This window comes from Ptychodera flava, chromosome 12 (genome assembly GCF_041260155.1).
Source record: "Ptychodera flava strain L36383 chromosome 12, AS_Pfla_20210202, whole genome shotgun sequence".
NCBI lineage: Eukaryota > Metazoa > Hemichordata > Enteropneusta > Ptychoderidae > Ptychodera > Ptychodera flava.
The window spans coordinates 9,092,780-9,116,186 of record NC_091939.1 but is presented as its reverse complement, the minus strand read 5'-3'; the positions used below and the strand labels follow the sequence as shown (position 1 = coordinate 9,116,186).

At 36.9% G+C, this 23,407-nt stretch overlaps 1 protein-coding gene across 1 annotated transcript in view; it reads right to left on the bottom strand.

Annotated features, from left to right (window-relative positions):
• Positions 1-7,351: 7,351 nt before the first annotated feature.
• Positions 7,352-23,407, bottom strand: part of LOC139144908 (G protein-coupled receptor kinase 3-like) — a 135,301-nt gene continuing 119,245 nt past the window's right edge. Inside the window, 3 exon segments of the mRNA XM_070715734.1 lie at positions 7,352-11,811; positions 18,434-18,533; positions 21,898-22,008. Coding sequence (XP_070571835.1) covers positions 11,768-11,811; positions 18,434-18,533; positions 21,898-22,008 — 255 coding nt within the window. The 3' untranslated portion in view covers positions 7,352-11,767.

Genomic DNA, 23,407 nt, shown 5'->3' with positions numbered 1-23,407 from the left:
CATAGAGGAAGCCCTCTTTTGAAAAGCATAAAACCACAGGCGCTTGGCACATTGCTGGGATAATAATCGTATTTAATATGTAGAATGTCTATATACGACTTGATTATATCAATAAAAGAATCACTGTACGTGATATTAGTGTAGGCTTATAGGCATTATACCGAGTGGCTATAGCTGCCTGGCTCGGGCCCGGCGAACGCACTGCATAATCATCAATGTGTAGAATGTCTACATGACTTGATTATTTAATAAAGAATAACGGTACGTGATATTACTGTAAATGTCGGCTAGCTTAATCGAGCGGCTGTAGAGCTCTGCAGGGCTTGGGCCCGTTGTCCACCGCTGCACATACAGTGCAGCGGTGGACAACTGGCCCAAGCCGGGCCCAAGCCCTGCAGAGCTCTACAGCCGCTTGGTTAAGCTGGCTCACATGTACAGTAATATCACGTACCGTTATTCTTTATTAAATAATCAAGTCTTGTAGACATTCTACACATTGATGTTTATGCAGTGCGTTCGCCGGGCCCGAGCCATAGCCATTCGTGTATAATGCCAGTCAACATGTAGGCCTATAGGCCTACACTAATATCACGTACAGTGATTCTTTATTGAATAATCAAGTCGTATATAGATATTCTACATATTAAATACGATTATTATCCCAGCAATGTGCCAAGAGCCTGTGCATAAAACAGATATCGAGCACAGTTTCTGATGATGTCTGGCTTTGTGTTATTCATGAGTGCAATAAATTTATACTGTGACAAAGGTTGTTGCGTGTAAAAACTAGGAATGTACTGAGTTCTAAGGTCATTATACAGTGGACAAACAAAAAGAAAATGGAATTCGTCTTCAACAGCATCAAGACATACTGGACATTTTCTCTCATTGAACTGTAAACCAAGGTGTCTACCCTTCTCTACAATCAACGGGTGAGCGGAAACTCTAAATTTGAACAGTGTCAAGCGGAAAATGGATTTCATTTCAATCTTAAGATATTGTTCAGCAACTAAACTTGAATACCATTATGTCTGAGTCATAGGAGGCATATTTGTTTAGCATTTACAATGACTGTCTAAATATTGACCTGTCATCAAATCCCTGCCTTTAGTTCATAGTCCCTTTTCCGTTTTAATTACGATTATACTTGTGTTGTAGGATATTTGAATATGTAATTAGTATTGTATTGTAATGTATTGCATTTGCCAATATTGAAAAAAATCAAAAAGATTTCCTTTAAAATACACCACGGCAGGTTTAATTTTTAGAGGGACTGCGTTTCAATTTAATTCAATGGATAGGTGTATCTTGCTCGCTTTAATAACATTACATGTAGAAACCTATAAGCAGCTGCATATTCGCCAACTAGTCATGTGCTACGATGGAAAGAGCCTGATGTAATTTGATGAGTGGCGTAATTGAAAATCAATATATGCCGCGTTGAACCCGTGCTGTAATGGAAGAGAAATATTTGATCAACGCGCAGCAAAGACAAATCGAGTGTACAGCTATTACCATACAATGTTTGAAAACAATCACGCGAAGCTCTTGGTGATGTAGACTGAAAGATCCGTCGCTTGAAGACACTCTGCTTAGCTCCCCTCCTCTTACGACTTCGTAAGAGGGGCGGAGCGTAGAGAGCGCCCTCGAGCGACGGATCTTCCAGTCTATTGGTCATGATGCGTCAGTATAAAAGAGAGAGGGGTATCTATACTGAACTTCGAGAAATGACAACTAAATGATAGACAACAGAGATAATATGCGGTATGCGGTGGTCGTCACACCCCACGAGCGTACTGCTTACCCTCGAAAAACTCACCACGTTTATTATATAATTCACCCCTTACAATGTATTGTCAAAAGGCAGCGGACTTACAAGACCTATAAAACCACATTACAAGATTTAGAGAATATACACATAAAAATACTTGTGTGGACATCGTGGAGTTTCGACCGAGACTGAAGACAAAAGACCTTTACACTAATATATACGCATTCAACACCTGGTGACACAAGCGTCAATCAAAGGAATGCTCTTATGTAACGAATAGATAGTAATTATATGCTAATCTTCGAAACGCATATAATTGTTCATTGGTCTAATGACAAGATGTCAATCGTGTGTCGTATAAATGTAATCTTTCGAGTAACAAGCGTTTTTGGGCTGGAAAATGAGAAGTCACATCAACTCAAGATATTGAAATCAATCCTTTGAGAAACTAGATTGCCAACAAGCCGATGAGAGAACGAAACCAAATCTGATTAAAATCAAATGTAAGGGTACCAACGTTTCCATCTTTGCGTATTCTTTGCTGCGCAAGCCAGATTTTGGAGTGCAAGCTAATCTATTATCTGATTTTAAGGTAGAACGCACCTCGGGGACAGAAATTCGGGCCTTCAAATTTTATCAATTTTCTTCTGACCTACCACTTGTGGGGGCTCATTTTGAAGCTCTCGGCGAAAGAAAGTTTTCATGGTCTAAGTTTTTCGAAAATCGAAAATTTTATTTTTTCTCATAGAGTTAACACAGGCATGGCGGCCATTTTGGATTTCAAATATTAAGAAATCACAATTTATTTGTCTCTCTACTAGCAAAGTTTGCATGGTGACCCCTGATTTTTATTCCTGCTTTGGTAAAAGAATGGTTGAAAGTTTCACTGAGGAAAGTTTGAGCAAAAGTTTAAGTCTTTCACTTTCGAGGTGCATATTACCTTAATATAATCGGAACGCAACCATGTATGGTAAACATAGATATGAAATGAAGCTGGTGATATCACTGAGGATCGAAGGGATGTACCGTCTTCCGCCTTATGTCATGCAAAACCCTTGAATAAAGTTACACATTGAGGTCGAATGCGCCGCTCACGGGGACTGATATTTGGACTCTTCTGATCTACCACTTATGGGGCTTATTTTAAAACTCTTGGATAACAAAATTCCGTCTGAGCTTTTTGAAAATCGAAAATGTTATTTTGCCCGTAAAATTAACACGGGATGGTGGTCATCTTCAACTTTCTTTCTCTACTTTATACTGCACCTAATTTTTATTCTGGATTTGGGAAGAGAATAATTGAAAGTTTAGTTGAGGATAGTATGAGCAAAAGTCTTTCACTTTCGACGCGAATACTACCTTAAGGTAGAACGCGCCTCGGGGACAGATATATTTGGACTCTCAAACTTTTACAATTCTTTTCTGATATACCACTTGTGGGGGTTCATTTTAAAGCTCTTGGTGTAAGAAAACTTTTAACCGCTTACTCCCTTAGAGTTAACACAGGATTTGCGGCCATTTTAAATTTTAAATATCGGTGAATCTTGGTTATTTGTTTCTCCTACCAAAACCCCGCTTTTTATTCTTGATTTAGTAAGAGCATTGACGAAAGTTTCATAAAGGAAAGTTTAAGCAAAAGTTTAAGTCTTTGACTTTCGAGGTGCAAACTATCTTAATACAACAGGTACGCTTCAAAAGTCTTCATATCGCAATATCAATTTCTGTAGATCCTGTTAACCACACCAATCTTGGTGAAATTGTGTACAATGCGACGTACCGTATTAACGAATAGAGATGGTATAAAAGAAGGTAAGCCGAAAACACTCAATAACTGATTGGCACGTCGGACGATGGTTCTCCCTCAACTGGATGATAGCATGTTCACATCATTTTCGATATTTATAAATACATGGCATAACTATAAGCCGTTACAATGCAATTCAGGGAGTCCATCGTTCATCACAATCAGGTCTAACTTGTGAGTATGGCAAGAGTTTGATTTACCATGGTTTTTACATGTAAAAGAAAAAAAATCATTCAACGGAGTTACTTATCTCAGAAAAGGACATATTACACCAATAACAGCTGAAAATTAAGAGAAACCCCATAAAAAGGGGTGGCTTGATCTCAGAGGAGACAGACCACTGATATGAGAACACTGCGAAGTGCGCAAGAAAATTTGAGGGAAGGGCGCCCTCAATTGTAAAAAATCAAACAATTTCAAGTGTTTCAGGTAAACTGTACAATTCTTTCACTAGTTTATCAGATTCAATGTTGCTAATCAATCATATTTACAATCACATCCGTGATTTAATCATTTTTTTACCATATTATTATATTTACCAGAAAAATATACGGTGTTGGCCATCAACGTACATCCAAAACTACTGCCGAAGCTCGTTACTGGCACATTATCCAATTACTCACCTTCTGCCGACACTTCTGTATTGCTACGCCATAGATGGGTCTCACCCAAGAGATAACCGATGAAGAGTATAAGTAGACGGAGGTTGTCTTCGCAGTTTGGGACATAAATCAGGGGGAATATTTCGTTTTCTATATGTATTAGACCATCGATCCTAGAGATATTTAGGTTTACCATAGAAAACAATACATCATGAGTGACGGACGTGAATAAGACAATCTATTGTCATTCATATTTGATGAAGAATTGGTGTTTGAACAGAACATACATGACAATTAGAGGGTATAAATCTGATTTACCTAAAACACACGTATGTACCGCGGTTTTGACGCCATTCCCCGGTTTTTTTTCGCCACATTTAAACTTTTGTACAGGGAAACTTTGATTTATAAATGTAGACTTTTGACACCCCCCCCCCTCCATTTTGCTGCCATCGCGTTTTGTGATTTTGTAGAAAAGAAAGAGTAGTTTTGACGTAATTTAATATTTGGTTCAAAATGCAGATATTTCACACCCCCTATTTAACGGGAATTATAGAGATTGTGCTATGTATCCCGGACTGTCCTGCTCAGAATTACCACAATCGTAGGTGGTGCACCCCAACCTAGTGTCGCTTTGCCGACCTCGTTCGCTTCGCCGACGCATTAAAACATCAAAGTCAAGTGCGCCGCTGGCGGTAGGGACGGACTCACCGCTTCGCGACTTGATACTAAGTTACACTCCTCAACTCTAGCGGCGCACTTTTCTATGATTTTTACGCAAGAGCGAAGCCACTTGAGCTGGAAGTCGACACTACCCCGACCCCTGGGGATTTCGCAACAGTACTAGTAGCTACTGGTAGCTTTGCGCTTGTGTAATGTGTGAACGATACACTTCGACAAGCAGTCTACCCTTCGCCTTCCCCAATATTTGAATTAGCTGCAAGACTGAACCGAAAGAGAGATTATATAACACAACATGTAATGCCAAACAGACTTTATAATAAAGCCCAATAGCTGTGAAGTATGTGTATTTTTTCATGATTTTATTTAAAGCCCCAATAGCTGAAAGTATGTGAATTTTTTTCATGATTTTATTTTCAAACCAACGTTGGTTTGTTTAGTATCACTGCTGCCTGATTTGGACCGGGACTACATATTTTAAACGGGTGTCACACCTGTAAAATGGCACCCCATAGAAAAGTACAAAAAATGCAGTATGTCATGCACATACACATTGTATTCATCCAAGAAATAAGCACGAAGCCATTTACTTGAATGCACCCACACGGTGGCCAGCAGTACATTGTCGTAGGCCTAATCTTTATTTTCTGTCACATGATTGTTTCTTGAAAATTACGGGAAATTTAAAATTATGGTAAAACTTTTGAATTTACATGCCAATTTCAACACTTATGACAACGTTATACACCTTTCCAGTCTTTAATGGGTCTTATTCAAAGAAAACTTTGAAAAATGAGATTTTGACATCAGTTTATAATACATTCACAGCTATAAGGGCTTTAATGTTACCCTTCCCTGGATAGTTCCTACAAGACTGGGTTTCCACTATAACTATCAAAGTATTGCTGAAAGATATATGCGAGAGGTCAACCAGTCTCACTTCAATGAGAATTTACGACCTTTCCAGACTGACGGTAGCAATGCATGAAACTCACCTGTACCAACTTTCCTCAGAACCTTCTAGAAATTTTGACAAAAGTATATGCTGTAGACTGAGAGGACTTGAAGAAATCACTTTTTGAAAGCTCTCCGGGACTGCGCAGAAATTCCATGGGGGGGGGGGGTATAAAATGATGCTGACCTTTCAAAAGTGTTAGCAAGAAAGCAAGTGACCTCCCCCAATTTTCATTCAAAAATCAGTGACCCTTCCCCTGCGTGTCACAGTCGGTATAAAATATCTTAGTTGAAGAATTTCTCATTCAACCTTTGAACTTTAAATTTTTAACCTTTACAAATTATCACTTATGCAGGTTTTCAAGTACTTCAATGAAAAGGAGATCACATTTCACTATAAATAAATCTATCAACTACTTACAGTACAATTTGCTATTCAATTTGCTATATAGCTGTAATGTTTACCTTCATTTACCATTTGGTTTGTCATTGTAGAGAGAGCACTACTATTGTTTGTCAAATTTATTACAGAATTAAAGTCTATATATATATATATATATATATATATATATATATATATATATATATATATATATATATATATATATATATATATATATATATATATACATACATACAGACATAGCAAGTTTTGTTGGTGAAAAATGTTTAAGAGGTTATCCCTAGACTACCATGAGAAATAAATTAATATTTTTGGGTGAAATTCCAAATTCTATTTGTTGTTCACAGCTGCACTTTCAAACATCCTATTCTAATCACGTACATTTATACTGATTGTAAAACATTTATAAAAGCACAGACTTAGCTAATTTTGTACTGTAAAATATAATTCACAATTATGTATAGTGAATTTACATTTTTAACGAAATCCAAAAATCAAATTCCTTGTACACACATGCACTTTTTACCTCCCACTTCAAGCAAAGTACATTCGTCATCAAACACATACATACATACAGATATAGCTCGATTTGTAGGGGAAAATTGTTAATAGTTTGTCCAATAGACTCCTATATACCGGTGTTATGACTTGATAATTTTGGGTGAAGCCCTGTATCGGCCACATCTTGCCTTCTTTAATATAGTTGCACAATAAATGGTGACCCTTCCCTAAAAAGGCATGCATAAATTTCATGACCCTTCGAAAATGTTTGCAAGAACAATGGTGACCCATCCCCCAAAAAACAGGGACACTACCCAAGTTACTTCTATCCCAGTCCCTTAAAATTTTCTGATCATTATGAAACAGCCTGTATGTCATAAATTTAATCACGGGGCAATGACTTCATCATATTCATACATAAAATCATACCAGTCTAGCATTGAAAGAAAATTTCATTCTGTCAAATTGTTCAGGAAAAAAGTCTAGCATGATGAAGTCAGGTATGCAGGACTGAGTGAGTATTAAAGCACCTGTGATGGACTTGATGAGATACAGGCCCAACTAAATCACATTTAGTCTCACTGGGTGTTAACTTGAAGTAAATTTTAATTAGAAGCCACAAAGACAACAACAAAGAATGTGTGAAGTACATTTATTCAAGTTAAATCTTTTCAAGTTGAGAAATAAGAGAATCTATTTTACAAAAATCGGGAATAGGTGATACTGACATAAATACAACAGTCAACGAAACATGATCTGACAATATTCAAATCGTAAACATACAACGTTTTAGTGCAGAGTGCCAAACTCAACACTGAATCCTTCTGCTCACATCGGACCTTGTTTGATATTGGGGAAGTAATCTGAACTTAATCAAGGGGGAAGTAAACTGAACACCTACATATAGTAAAATGTACGGCCTATCTGAAGAAAACGCTCTACCCAGTCTGCACCATATTACATTTCAACATTATCCTAGTGGGCCTCAATAATGTCTTCATTTTGTGGCTATACCACTTGAAAATGGTGCCTTATGTTGTTACCACAATATTTTACTGGAATTGTAAAGTGCAAGTTTTGTTAATCTTTTCAGATATTTTCAACCATCTGTTCACTGTGACAAAACCCTCAAATGCTGACCTGCTAAAAGCTTGTTGACTGGGCTAGTACAGTCATCTTACAAGAGAGAAGGGAAGGGACAAGTCTAGGAATCAAAGGCTTCAGGTCAAATATGGTCACTTGGGATGCACTTCTGTGTAAACATTGGGAAAAGAATCAGAATGAGCACACTGTACACCCCTTTTTGAGTTCAGAACGTGTTAGTTTATATTTTACAACAAACACTCTTTTACACTACAATAACCTGCAGCTGTATACTTTGTCACTCAGTTGGTGTAAGTCCCTGTGTATTAAGTTGTCTCAGCTTTAGTCTCTTGGCCACCCAACTGCAAGACTTTTCACTTCAGAAATATTTCAGTGAACACAAATATTCAAATTTGTGTATCGATTATCAAAGTTTCTTTCTGGGGTAAGGTTCCTTTCCTTTGCATCATGAACATGTGACGTTTGATGAGCACTATAGAACCTATAAGTATTGTGGGGGTACATGTTTCTGATCAACCAATTTTGAAGGGTATAGTTTTATACACTGAACCAAAACATTACAAGAAGACTGTGACTATCATTGACTTGGCAAAAGGAAACTTCCCATTGACATGAAGAAGTGGTTTCATTTATGAGAATAATCCCATCAATGTGTGATAGACAATCTGTTGTATTGCTAAATCACAACTTTTCAAAACAAACAAAAAAACGTTTTGGCAATGTAAATGTCCTCCATTTGTAATGATAAATCCTTGACATGTCTACTGCTAGCTGCCACTTTTGCTATTTCAGAATCAAGGTGCTTCAGCTTCACATTGGGAATTAAAACTTGAGTTATGGGGTGATGCACTATGAATGTTCCATTTGTGTGTGTGTGTGTGTGTGTGTTTGTGACTGTCTGTCTGTCTGTCTGAGAGTGATGGGAGTGCAGCATATATTAATGTAAGGTATTCTGCTCTGGAACAGTACTTGTATTGGCACCTAATGTAAGTATCTGTTACTGAGTCTCAGTCTACATTAGACTCAGAGCTAGAACGTACCTTGGGGACAGATAATTAGACCCACAAATGTTTACAATACAGTATTTTTCTGATTTACCACATGTGTGGGCTCATTTTGAAACTCAAAATAAGTAAAATTTTCACAGTGTGAAATTTAATTATTCCCACTAGTGTTAACAAAGGCATTGCAGCCATTTTGAATTTAAAATATTGGTAAATTGATGCTGATTTGTTTTCGTTGGGCCGTATTTGCTGAGTGACCCCTGATTTTTATGGACTGTGAAAGACAATGGGCGAGACTTTCAACAAAGTTTAAGTCTTTCTATCTTGAGGTGCACACTACCTTAAAAGGGCAATACCTGCAACTTCGATTACATTTTCGTGATTTTAGTCCTTGAAAACAAGTACTGTTCTTTATTCTGCAGCCTAATAATGTACATTGGAGCGATAAGTATTAGCCCTGTGCATCATGCATTTTTGACATGCGATGCTATTGAACAAACTCTATAGTCTGGTTTAAAGGGACAAAGTCAGCCATTTTTCATGAATTTTGTTTGATACGAGATACTACTTATATTGTTTGACATGTTGAAAGATACTGAATGAATGGGTGACCATGCATATATTCGACCCCGGTTTTTAGAAACGATGAAACCATCGCGAAAATGAATTAATGGTCATGACCATTAATTCATTTTTGTGATGGTTTTATTTGTCTAAAACCTGGGTGGAATATATGCATGGTCACCCATTCATTCAGTATCTTTCAACATGTCAAACAATATAAGTAGTAAGTTGCATCGAACAAAATTCATGAAAAATGGCCGACTTTGTCCCTTTAAAATTCAGTTGTAATCAATAAGATTGGATGGTATAGGTGTATTGGCTGTGTTGACAAGTTGAACACATGGCATTTTGACATGATTTGTGTCTAGAAAAAGAGATTCCATTTCATAAACAGAACAAAAATAATCCAAAATACCTCAAAAGCTAATTGAGCTTTAAAATATAATTGGTAACTACTTTTTTCTTGTTAAATGCTCCTTTTGCAATCTTCCATCCGCATCATTCCTAGCTGTTCATTCGCATTTTTAAACAGTGGCAGTTTGGAACATGTTATCATCCTATCTCTCACTTGTTTTGTAAGTCATGGAAAGACTGCATAATCTTCCACCTCAAAGTCTTAAATCCGTCAAAACAGTTGAAAATAAGTTTCTAGAAAATTTGCCCTTCCCAGGAATAGGCAATAGGGAGAAAAACGAAAGTACCATGTTGATCACGTGCTGTAACTGTGAATAAGATTCCAAACGGAAAGTTTGACCCTTAAAAAAATTTCTGCAGCTTTGTTTGGGTTGTAAAATAAATTTGTAACACCCGCTTAAAAACAAAAAAATCTGAAAATACAGAAGTGCTGGAATTACTATGGATTAAATATCTGATAGGAGCTACCTTTCTATGCTTGTGCTAAAAGCTGCTGTAGGGGGAAAATAAGTTTTTTTCAAGCTTTCCTTGCATGCCTAGTAGCTTCTGTATGTCTAATCTTTCTGATTAGATCTATTTTCTGTTGTGTTTTCTATCTAGGATTACAGTTTGCCGTTTTGATGTTCATGAAGGCGATGGGAAAGATTCAACACTAATTTTGATTCACAACAAAAAATTAGTAAAAATTATCAGACTTGTTACATCTTTGTCATTTTCGAAATCTACTAGATCGCTGATTACAGTCTCAGGTGAGACCATTTGATTGTTTTGGATGGTACAGTAAATATCACACCTCTTATTTGCATATATACAAAAAACAAGATGAAGGCGACTCTTGTCTGTCCTGAGTCTATGTACAAATTCCCACATGAAGTGGGACTGATGCAGAATTTAAAAAAATACTTATTGAAGTCCATACATACTTATATAACTATATATATATATTCTGATGTAATGCTAACTTTTATATCCTTAAGATTGTTGAAGCCTTGGTGTGATGCATGATGGGTATCTATGTCTGGTTCAATCAAGAAAGTTGTAGTGTTTCTGAGTCGTGTCACTGAGAATGAACTCTGAACAAAAATTGCTGTCAGTCAATAAATGCCACCATCCTATTATTTTAGTACCATTTTCCTCCTTTTGCGATGTGTTTCTAAATGTGATCTCCGTAATTGCTGTAACAATACCATTTGAACTGTCATCCTTGAATAACCGATGCATCTTTTTGACTGGCAGATCACTAAATGTTGATGGGACAACATATTGCATGTGACTAGCACATGGCAGTATCAATGATAATTGTTCATAAATATCCTTCAGCCACATCCATCCGACTGTCAATCCATATTTCCATTATCCAGACATTTCGATTTTTTTTGTCTTGCTGCAGATAACACTTCTTGTTACCTGGCATGGAAAACTTTGGCGAACTGTTGAGGCAGTAATTTTTCCATCTTTTGTATGAAAGGCTGTCTTCTACCTGCAGATATTGACTGTTTTAGTAAGTGATATTGGTAATGACACCAAGCATTCTGTGGGGGCAACACCGGCATATTGAAAGGGTAGTGACCGATATTTACGGAACAAAGCGTGCAAAAGCTGACAACACTCTTGTGGTGGGAAGAATCTTGGCCACTAAAGCCAATCACTTTTGCAGCATATCACACGATGGCCTCGGCGAACATTTTCTGCGTGCGTGATTGGAGGAGACATCGCTTCATGACAGCATGTGATGAGTAATATACTTTGAATGAATGGATCATCATCATCATCATCATCATCATCACAAACACATTTGTAAGGAAACACCACAGAAGTTGCATGCAATACTGGACCAACGACTTGACTACCACTTGGTACATGCGTGGGGAGGAAGCACAGATTCACAGCTCACAGGCACTACGACAGCACAAAGACAAAAGAAAATCTGGGATGGCAAGTATTGGGCCGGTTGGGAAACATGCACTATCTCTTTGTGTGGTTGTTCATTTCTGGCTCCTTTATTGTTGCTGTGAATGAAGAACATATAAAAGAAAATATAAGCACCTATTAATATTCATAAACACACGATGAAGTTTAAGGAAATAAAAGGGAAACAGATGATATGCAAATATACAAGTAGCATGCATGGAGAAGAAAACAAATTTAATTTACACAGCACCATCTACAAGATCGTCACTGCAAACATACAGCAAACGTCCTGTCATGTTCATGCATAGATGCAGGTATCATGCCCGGTGATGTTAGTCAAACGTGTCACACACAGGTGATCCTCTGGGTGTTGATTCAAAAGTCGCATCTTTACAGACATCTAATCACTGTCCAGACTTGTTGCCATGCTACTGCATGTCACACTAGCAATGTCCATCATTGAGTCCGTTCCTGCTGCCTGTTACACAACAAAATACCATCTTACAGGACAAAATGTCTCAGGGTTTGTTATTTTACGGAAACATATTTTTATGTTTGCAGCTTTAATGTACCTAATGATAAACAGGGTCTTCATGTGATGTGTACTGAGATAATTACTTCTACATTGTTTATTCATGGAGTGTTCACTGCTACCTCAATGTATAAAGTTAGAATCATCCTATATTAAACACTGACTTTCCCATAGAATCTCTGCATCTTTCGCTGCACTTTTGCCCGAGAGGTACTCGGGTTAGAAAAATCACATAAGTCACAGCATTACATTGTTTTGAGAGATTAACACATTTATCAACATCCAGTAAGTAACTCGAAATATTAAAATATGTTTACTTCTCCTGAAGAAGATTATGTACACAACTTAGTATCACAACGGCAAACTGAAGATAAGACCTGGAAATACCAGTATTGATTATGAAGAGGCGGCCATAACTTTTGACAATTTATGGTGTTTATTGAAAGATACGAAGCATGCTAATATCTAATGATACACAAAAAGTGTACTTGTCAAGACCCAAGGTCAAACCAACTGAAATGTGAGTTTTTGAACACAGTATCCAGTTTGTAAAGCATACATGTACATGATGATTGTCCAAAAATACTGATGCAAACTACACATATTACAGGGTGTCTCAACAAAGTGTTTCAATATGCTCTGTGAAGAAGTTACAGCTACTGGCGTCCACACTGGCGTATTTTTGTATCCATAGGTCTACTGGACTCTCTTCATCTAACATGTTGTAGGTCAACAGGTGTACCACTCCCTACACCCGTAGTCATGGAATGGTACAAGGGTTTTGCCACAGTCAACAAAAGGTTTTGGTCAAATTTTCACCCTCTTCTTGCAGACACACTCCTTTCAATGCTATCATACTTGAGCACTAATTCACTTTCTCTATTGAAACTGCACAAGTTACTTATTGTTTTAAAACAGTAATTTATCTTGAAACTGTATTTCTCACTCTTAGTAGCCTGGAATCTCAAGACAAGAAAATCTCATCTGAAAATAATGTTACTTCTTGTTTCTGAGTTATTATGAAATTAAATGACGAACCAAGTAAGCCAGGAATTTTCAGATTAAAAAGGAAAGAAAAATTACTGGCACATCCATTTCGTATGACAAAATGTGCTGGGGACTTTGGCAAAAAGTCATTTTACAACAACTTCCAGATCCTGTCACTGGGAAGGGATTTTAGCATAAACAAGTCATCGTTGATGACACAGTCCCCACTTGTTGATGGGTACTTTGATTACAAGTCCTCAGAGAGGATAGAGTCCTCTTCATTAATTAGGTCTGTGATAAAAATACTTTGATACAAATGGCGCTCAATGGCCAAGAATGAGTTCCATGGTGGTGAAAACATAAAACCAATGTAGGCTGCCATCCTAATTACAAAAGGTCATTAAATGAGTCAATTAGGAATTAATCGACAGGATGTTGCCAAACAATTTTTGCATACTATCCTAACACTAACAGATTATCACTGGTACCATATTTCATAAAGTTTGATGCACTATTTACAACACTATGAGATCAACATCTGTATCAAGTTTCATCAAATTTGACACAGTATTTGTGGATATATCACTCTAATTAGGAAAGTTCATTACATATGCAATGACAAATTAATTAAAATGACACTGATAAATGTCTTTTTCACTGTTAAAGCAATGTGAGCTTAACATCTGTACCAAGTTTCATGAAATTTGATGCAGTATTTCTTGACATATCAGCCTAATGAAACTTCAGTAATTGACATGATACTGCTACATGCCCTGAAACAATTTAACATGCATATGTATGAAATAGGTCAATGTCCTTGTACCAACTTTGAATTATACTGGTGGAAATATGTCTGAGTTATGGCTCTGTACATGAAAAAATTGTAACAAAATCGCCGCCACGCAGCCATATTTGATCTTACTGTCTAAAAAACTGACATGCATATGTATGACATAAGTCAATGTCCATGTACCAACTTTGAATAAAATCAGTTGAGACTTGCCAGAGTTATCGCTCTCGACATGAAAAAAACATTCGCTTGATACATGTCTGAGTTATGGTTCCGGACATGGCAAAATCGTAACAAAATGGCCGCACGGCAGCCATATTGGATTGTATCACATAACAAATTGACATGCATATGTAGAACATAGGTCACTGTCCTTGTACCAATTTTGAATAAAATCGGTTGAAACATGTCTGAGTTATGGCTCTGTACATGAAAAAATCGTAACAAAATGGCTGCCATGCGGCCATATTGGATCATATCATGAAACAAATTGATGTGCATGTGTATGACATAGGTTAATGTCCTTGTACCAACTTTGAATAAATTGGTTAAGATATGCCTGAGTTATGGCTCCGTACATGAAAAAATTGTAACAAAATGGCTGCAAGGCAGCCATATTGGATCGTATCACAAAACAAATTTACGTGCATATGTATGACATAGGTCAATGTCTTTGTACCAATTTTGAAAAAAATCGGTTGAAACATGTCTAAGTTATGGCTTTGAACATCAAAAAATCGTAACAAAATGGCTGTCATGTGGCCATATTGGATCATATCACAAAACAAATTAATGTGCATGTGTATGACATATGAAGTAATCCTTGTACAAAGTTTGAATGAAATCGCTCCAGGAACCTCTGAGATATCTGCGTGAACGGACGGACGCATGGACATGACCAAACCTATAAGTCTCCCCGGACGGTGTCCGTGGGGACTAAAAAACAAATTAACAATTAACTATCACAGATCCTGTCCACATCCATCTGGAAAGGTTTTATGCTATGTAGTCTCCTTTTGTCTGGAATTGAAATCTGCAGACAGTGTCATTAGTGGAGACAAATATGGATACAACTGGAAAGATGTCGGTGTTTTTTCCCTGATGAAATTCATAGAACCGCTATCTCATTCTACAAAGGGCCAAAGTCACTATCTATTTACACCATTTGGCATTATTTTTAACTTTAAAAGTGGCACTGTCTCTTCTGTAACATTTTTATACTTCTTATTATAATGTCAACACTCACTGTACTGTTTGACCCTTGAAATTATTGGTCAAATGTGTGAAATTGAGGCGAAAAGGAAGGTGTGACGGTGTGACCCTCAGAATCTGAAGTTTCATCAAAATTTTCTTCAATTTTGAACGGATACACTCAAAAGGTGTCTTATTGTTCTGATTTGTTCTGTTCTACTGAGTCCACAATAAGCATGGCGCATGTAACTACATTTGCCATTGTCTGGGTTCAGAATGTGTCTGTATTTACTCACTTTTATTAAAAGAGTGCCAGTAATGAACATTCAATCTTTGGCACTCAAAATTAACCTTGCTACCAAATGCGAACACTTGAAAGAAGTTTTCTATCCAGTTTGCAAGATCAGCACGTTTTTGCAAGGTCAAATATTATACATTGGTGTTAAAATATAATGTTTCAAAGATGTCATAAAAAGGCAATGTCACTTTCATACCGTATGTATAGTATGATTTCCAGCAGACTGACAATTGTCAAGGTGTTGGCCATCAAAACTTTGCTGTCATGATGCTCGGAGCTATAATCCTATGTTTACCAAGTGCCACAATATTATGCCATTAGCGTTTTGGCATATTCAGCCTTCACAAAACGTGAGTTAATATGAGAGACAACTGGTAAATTAGCATGTTGGAGCCAGCTGAATATGTGAACTTTTCAAATACAAAAATAACCATAATAAAAAAGATAGTGATTTTGCCCTTAAGCGAAACAAAAACATACTCTCAGTGTAATCACTTTCTTTGTTTACTTTGGGAAGAAAAAATATTTATTCAAATGAAACAACAAAAACCATTCAGTTTAAAGATGAAACTTATGTATTAATTTCTATTTTTAAGCAAGGACATGAAAATGTTACCAGGTTTCTGGAGATATTGTCAAAGCTCAGAATGTATTTCTTTTGGAAATCTTAAATAACATTAATAGTCAAAAGATGTTGCTGCAAAGCTCAATGGCTAATTGGCAACATTTTGCAGTCTCAATTTTGGTCTTGAAAAGTTTGTATAGTTTTAACAGAGGATGTCAAAGTTTTCCTAACCAGCTGTACCTGCCAGCACTCTCTCTCTTTATATTTTGTAAATTAATACTTGTGAACAAACTACATCCCCTCTGCATAATTGCCTTGACAGGTGAATAAATTACAACTTTTCAACTTCTCCAATTCAAGTGTGTGGTTTAACCCCATTGATCTCCATATACCAGCAACTATGGGGAGAGATGTACAGATAAACAAGCCTCCCCATGCTATACTTAACACCGTTGGTGTTTCACAGTACAAGACTGAGCTACTTAGTGTTGGTTGCCTCTGAAATAGGTTTTTTCCTGTCTTGTATTGAGTTTGAAGGTATTAAACATCAATATTGTAAGTCTCACTAAAATATTCTCATTTTAGTTGCAACATATCGTTAAAATTTCAGATATTCAAGGGTTGCGTGCTAGTCAAGTCCTCTGAACGTCAAGAACTTGATGCAATCGTTTAGAATTGAAATTCTAATTGTAAATACGCTATTCAAGTCTATTCAAAGTCTGTGAACACATCAGCAGAGGAACAAATTCAAATATTCACAGTTTTTTTAAAAATGGGAGTAAAAGCACACTGTAGGACAAACCATGTAAAATCACAGAATGCACCTTAAAAAAGCAAAATAAAAAAGCTTTACGTATTAGTATTTACCATATGCCATTTCTGAGAAAAATGCATCATCGTGTAACACACTGTAATTTGTGCTAGAAAGACACATCTCAAATTTCAAGTTTATCATTCAAGAATATGAAGTTCAAGATGGCCGCCCCATCAATCAGCTGCTGTCAGGGGAAACTAAATCATTCCAAGCAACACCGCAGGCATTTCGTTTCCCATTTCTTTTTCAAGCGATTGTGGGTTATCACACTGTGTGGGTGATATTCTTTTTCAAGGTGCACTTTGTGGTAAAAAAAGGACACACTTTACTGGCACAATTACACCAGAACAAAGACGTGTTACAAGGTCAGTATCATGGATTTTAATATATATCAGGTATACCGGGAATATCTCTCATTATTATTCATCCATAATTTTCTCTATAAATTATTCTGTAAAGCTAAATTCTCCCTTTTTGTGGGTATCAGAAAAAAAAGAAAATGATAATCTTAAGATTTTTTTACATCTATTTATTTTTTTATATTTTTTTTTTTGTCTTTTAATTTTTATGTGGCTCCATAGAAAATATGGACTCCATGAAAGGACTGCTTGGTAGCTAACAAATCAAATCTGACCAATGACTTCTTTATGGTTCCTTTTGTGTAAAATTATCAGACAAAACCGATAATTACAAATTATTTCATGTGTAGTATATTACGGATTTCAGACATGAAATAAACATGAGACAAAAAGTCCTGGGTGCACCACTACTGTTTCAAAACCAAATGAAAAAAAAATATTGCACTGGAAAAGGGCTTGATATCAAGCTATCTCTATCATGTTGTTCAAATTGTTTTTATGTTAGTCAAGATGAAATGCTTAATTAAATGAAATTTGTAGCAAAGTTGTTTTTTTTTTCACTGAGAAAATTAAGTAAGATCTAATTACATGTTATTAAAGTCTTTTTTTTCTGTTCACCTGTAATATTAAGTCTTAACTGTGAAAAACAGGATATATATCTTTAGAGTATAACATTTTACCTTGGACATTTGCCCTATGAAGCCAATCTGCTGACCCCATTCTGCCTGCTCCACTAAATGACCATTTTCTTAAAACCCTGTTCTGTCTCTATATATTATATATATTATTTTGAAAGATTCTGTTGCCATGATTTTAAAATGGTAACTTCTGCTTTTGCTGTACCTTGGCATTTGTTTTGTTTACCTGCCCTTGTTTCTACATCTACTGTACTTCAAAAACGCTACCCTGCAGAGACAAGTCTCCATGCAGCTGAACAGTAAAGACACGCACACGCACACTCAGCTTGCTTGTAAAAATGTTCCCAAATCTGCAGCAGATAAACCAGCTTGGTTAACTAGAATAATGGTGACCAAAGCCTCTCGAGAAAATATATATTATATAAATTAAAAATGCACAGAGTTATTAAAAAGCAGGTGATGTATTGGCTTGGGTTGTTTTGTACTGTTAGTTGCCATTGCTGTTTCTGTGCGTCACAGAATTTTTCATGATGTCAGAGGACGAACCTTGGGTGGCCAACATTTTTGGACCTCTTCGTAACATTCGCTGGGCTTCGAGGAAGGCCTCTTTGATTTCCTTGAACCACTGGACGAACTCTGGGTCACTCTGGAGGGAAGGTAATAACATGGAAAAAAGAAAATGAGAGCACACATGTTGAGATGTGTGATGTATTGAAGCATTTGTAAGAACATATACATACGCAAACTGATCCCAATAAGGAGCTAAAATCAAAGGTTTGTCAAAACTTTTTTCCAGTTTTGAAAGTCTACAATCTTCTCTCTGTGTGATTTATGAATTTGCAAGTTTTTCCTGATGTGTGATGTAACGTTCAGAATATGGAACGCAAAAAGTATAAAAACAGAATACTGTAGGGTTTTCAAAGGATCTCTTCAAAGTCTGTTTCTCCCATATTATTCTTTGTAATACACTTAATGTCACAGTGCACAAACATTGTCCACGGACATAACCTGCAAAGGCAGAAATCACACACTACTTTAGCAAAAAAGCCAACACGGCAATCATGTTAACACAATAAACATGTACGCCATCTTAAGCAGCACACCAGATGACTGAACAGTAAAGGTCCAAAGTTTTCAGACACCCAAATATCCTTCAAATGGTCTCTTCCCGCTTCAAATGACGCTGACCAAAATTGTGCTGAAACCATGAAACATATTAACACAAAGAACCACCTTGCTTTTGAAAAGGCAAAGTGCTTAAACTACCAAATAGGTGATGTAGCAAGGAATACGGCAAAAAACATATAGAAATCTCCATATCATCATGGGATCAGCTGAGACCATTTTACAGTTCAGCGGTAATGGGTGTACCGGAAAAATTTGAACCATGTTGTTTTGCTGAAGCCCCTTTTGATCTCCAATGATGACTACACCATGAAAGTGATTCAATTTGCTATTAAAACGTTGTCAGCTTAGATTTAGATTGCAATGATGACCTCTGATGACCTGACCCACACCAACTTGCCCTATGAACTTATGATGTTGAACACGGTTACTCTCACTGCGCTTTGAACGTCTTCTCATCAGAAGGGACAAGCATAAGAAACTCAAATGATTGAAAAGTAATATGCGAAGTCTTCTGGTACAGGAAGTAAGCTTACATTCTTTAAGCCAATTCCATCACAAATCAACAAAGGACTCCATTACAAACAACCCAATTCAAGACCTAAGCTATGGCAAATTAGGGCTGCTCTCCAGCTCCTAAAAATACATCATTTTACAAAAATCTTCCTCTCTTTGCAACAGAAGATATATTTACAACACAGTCAGACAAGCATTGGTGTCATTTGCTGAGAATGAAATCTCACATATCTGTTCAGTGACTGCTGAAATTTCAAAACACTTTTCACTTCCTTGTAAAAATGGGGCGACTGAAAGCCCATGTTAAACTGTGACTTTTTAATTTATTTCTTAGATTCAATTCCTTGTACACTGTATCCACAAGAGTTTCTTGGTCTGCTCCCCACAGGTCTGAATACCTGGTACTGGCTTGTCAATAAAATCTGTATTAGAGCATCATTAGTGATGACAAATTACATCATACCAGTACACTGATGATGGAAATGCTGTGATCTGATTGGGCAAGATGTACAAATAGCAGTGCTATATACACTACAGCATAAAACCCTTATTTTGAATGAGTCACACACGAATTTGAATATACTGTTATGACATACTAGCAACAGACCATCTCAGCAACCAGGTTTTGACCAGTTCAGTCAATATATTCACTCGCTATTGCTTGTGCATCATATGTCATGAATTGGTCAAAATCTTGTGGTGTACCTGTTGCTGTGGTGGTTTATTGCTTAATTACATTCATGTTTGGACCAAAGGAATCTCAATATGTCTTAAGTACCAGTAGGAAACAGAGAATAGTTGATACAAGACACAAGGAAAACACCAAAAATGTCAACAGTTACTTGGGCTGTCATTCTCCAGTGAACTGATCTAAAGAATACAAGTTGGCGAACAAAAGGGGACAATGACTGAAAAAGGTGCATGGGCAGAGATGTTACTCCAGAACAGCCTTTCCAAGCAGTCAAGCTATCTGTCCTGGCCAATATGTACAATAAGAATTAAGATTTACTGGTTAGTCTGACACATCTGAAAACAGCAAACGCAACAGAAGTTTGCAAACAAAGTTAGTAACAACAGCAATGGTTAAATATGGAAGATGCTACTACTTCTGGTAGGAGAAATCAAGGGGAAAACAAGTTTCGGACTGGAAGAAGAATTTTCAAAAAGGTTTATCGCTGATAGAGACCCTGGCAAGGACTTTGAACTCCAAAGGCATGTTTTTTAAACACAACCACCAAAACATTAATACTTGATCAATGACATACTGATTTCAATTACTGATATTTTGTTGTTGGTTTTCAGAAAACTTGGCGAAACGGTTGTCTCCTTTCTTTTGTTAATCTTCTAGAAAGTTGTACTTTTGCAGCATGAATTTTTGAACATGTCAGTATTTGAACATGTCAGTAGCATCTATCCTGTAGCTTGTTATAAGTAAGTTCACACCGACATACAGAGTTGTGACAACAGATCATCCATTTCATTGCCCCCAACCATGCTCATTTGACTCCAAACTTCATAGTGACCACTCATTAGTCCTTCAAACATAGTGATGTGATCATGGCGAGCACTTGAAAGTAACATGACAAAGTCAAGGAAATATATAAAGCTTTAAATGTCCGGACAAGCATGGCTTCTCTTTGAGTTCAGGGTTGGGTTTTGCCAAGAAGTCTTTCAACTCAGTTGACATGAGGTCAGGCTACAAATATTGTCATTCACAGTTACTGTTTGATTCTTCTGTGTGAAGAAGACAACATCTTTCAGTCTTGTCTTTGTGCATGAATTTTGTATTGTGTTCACAGGGACGGATATGAAATGAAGTGAGAAATTTGCATAACCCGGACTGATGGAACTACGTGGAATGTGATGAAAACGCCGTGAGAGCTTGGTCGGGAGCTGCGCAGCCTGAAGAAGCACCGTTTACATTCAGTGGCTTTAGTAAGCACAGACAAACTTGACACAAAATTGGTGTGAATTTTTACGTTCAATGAAACAGCAGTCCAACCTTATCAACCAAACACACTCCTCATACCTCTGCCTTAAGAACGAGCTGCCCTCGTTTATTTTTGGTAGCGTGTTCGATGTGAATCTTTATACACTTATTCTCTTTGACAAGGCCTTCCTCAATGAGAGTGACCTTATCCCAGGTCACTATACTGCTGTTCTGTAATAAGGGGGAAAAAAATAAACACATTCTGAAATACTGTCATGCAATGTCCCACCCTTTCAACCCCTGCTATCTGTGTGGAATAGTCCAAGGACGGTGGACCTTTGCACCATCTTTGTGGAATAGTCCAAGGCTGGTGGACCATTGCACTGAGTTAGAGGGTTGGAAAGGTGTTGGTGTATGGGTGGGATAAAAGCTATCTCACCTCTGTCCTAAGTACAAACTGTTTGCCTCCTTTTACTTTTAACTGAATACATTTGAAGTTTTTTATTGTAGTTTCATCCACTGACACAACCTGCTCCATTGTTAATATGTTCTGGTGAGAAGAAAACATGGAAAATAGCATTAATGATATTAAATAGATTATTACAGATAAATGATTTGTCATTTTTGCTCACAGTACTTGTTTATTCATCCACAGTCCAATACCACTGTAACATATTCAATAATTTCATTTGTTTCAAGATTCCTGGTGGGATGGCTTGCACAAAAATAATGAAAACGTTGAGCGCAAGTCAAAATGCGTGATGGTAATGAGACCTGTATTGGGTAAAGGGTCACATAATGGGTTGTAATAATGGATATCGTATGGTTTACCTGAAGGATAAAGGTAACCGGTATTGGAAAGGGTAACATAATTTGTCACGGTAATGGGTAGTGTAATTTTAGTGGGTGAAGTAACAGGTAACATCAAATTATAATAATGGGTACATAATGGATAATGGCACATACTGGCAAACTGTAATGGATCAGATAATTGGTTGCCAATTAGTAATGTTTGGGTCACTATGGGTAAAGGGTAACATAATTGTCAGTGATTATACGTCACATAAAGGTGATGGTAATAGTTATGGGTCACATAATGGGCAATGGGTTACATAATTGGTACTGATTATGGATCACATGAAGGGAAATGGTTATGGGTTGATTGCATGCTGAAGAATATTGAGTTGGGTTGGATGACATATCACACGGTGATTTGAGGCTAGACTGACACAAATAATAGTAACAGCAGTGTGAAAGAACAACTTAGAGATTAACAGCATATGCAGCAGGGTAAAGTACGTGTATCACTTTTGTGTAAATGTGCCTGTATGCCAACCTGTTATGTATGCTGAGATTTATACACTGAAAGATTCTGTGACATGAAAATTTATGATCACACAGGGATGATTCAACCTGGTGGACATCCTTAAAGTCCTGAAGGAAAGCTGCATGCATGCTGATTGCACAGGTAAATGAAGGCCACCTTTCTATGATCAAAGTTCAGGTGAAACAAATCACTTTTATACTTTGTCATCTTATGACATGAACACATACTGTTTGCAACCTGTAAATAAAGTCAGAGTTAAAAAATCTTGCTGTTAACCAACAAGTGCACATCATCGATGATTTCATTATATTCATTTGCAAAATGCCCATAACTTCAGTTTGTCTCTTTGGTGACTTTACTCATGAAGAGTAATTTTTTTTCTAACACATTCTTTACAGTGATCTAAATTTATTTTGTGTCACCATCTTTTCTGTTAATTGTCTGCAGTATCATTGACTACCAGCAATGATTGGCACACATAATTTGTGACTTTAACAAATTTGCAACATCGGTTCTTGAACTGTTAATGCTTAGATACCGAGCTATTATTTCTGAAACCACTCAAATTGACTTTCAACTGTTCAATCATTAGTATAGATTTATTCACTGCTCGGCAGCCTAG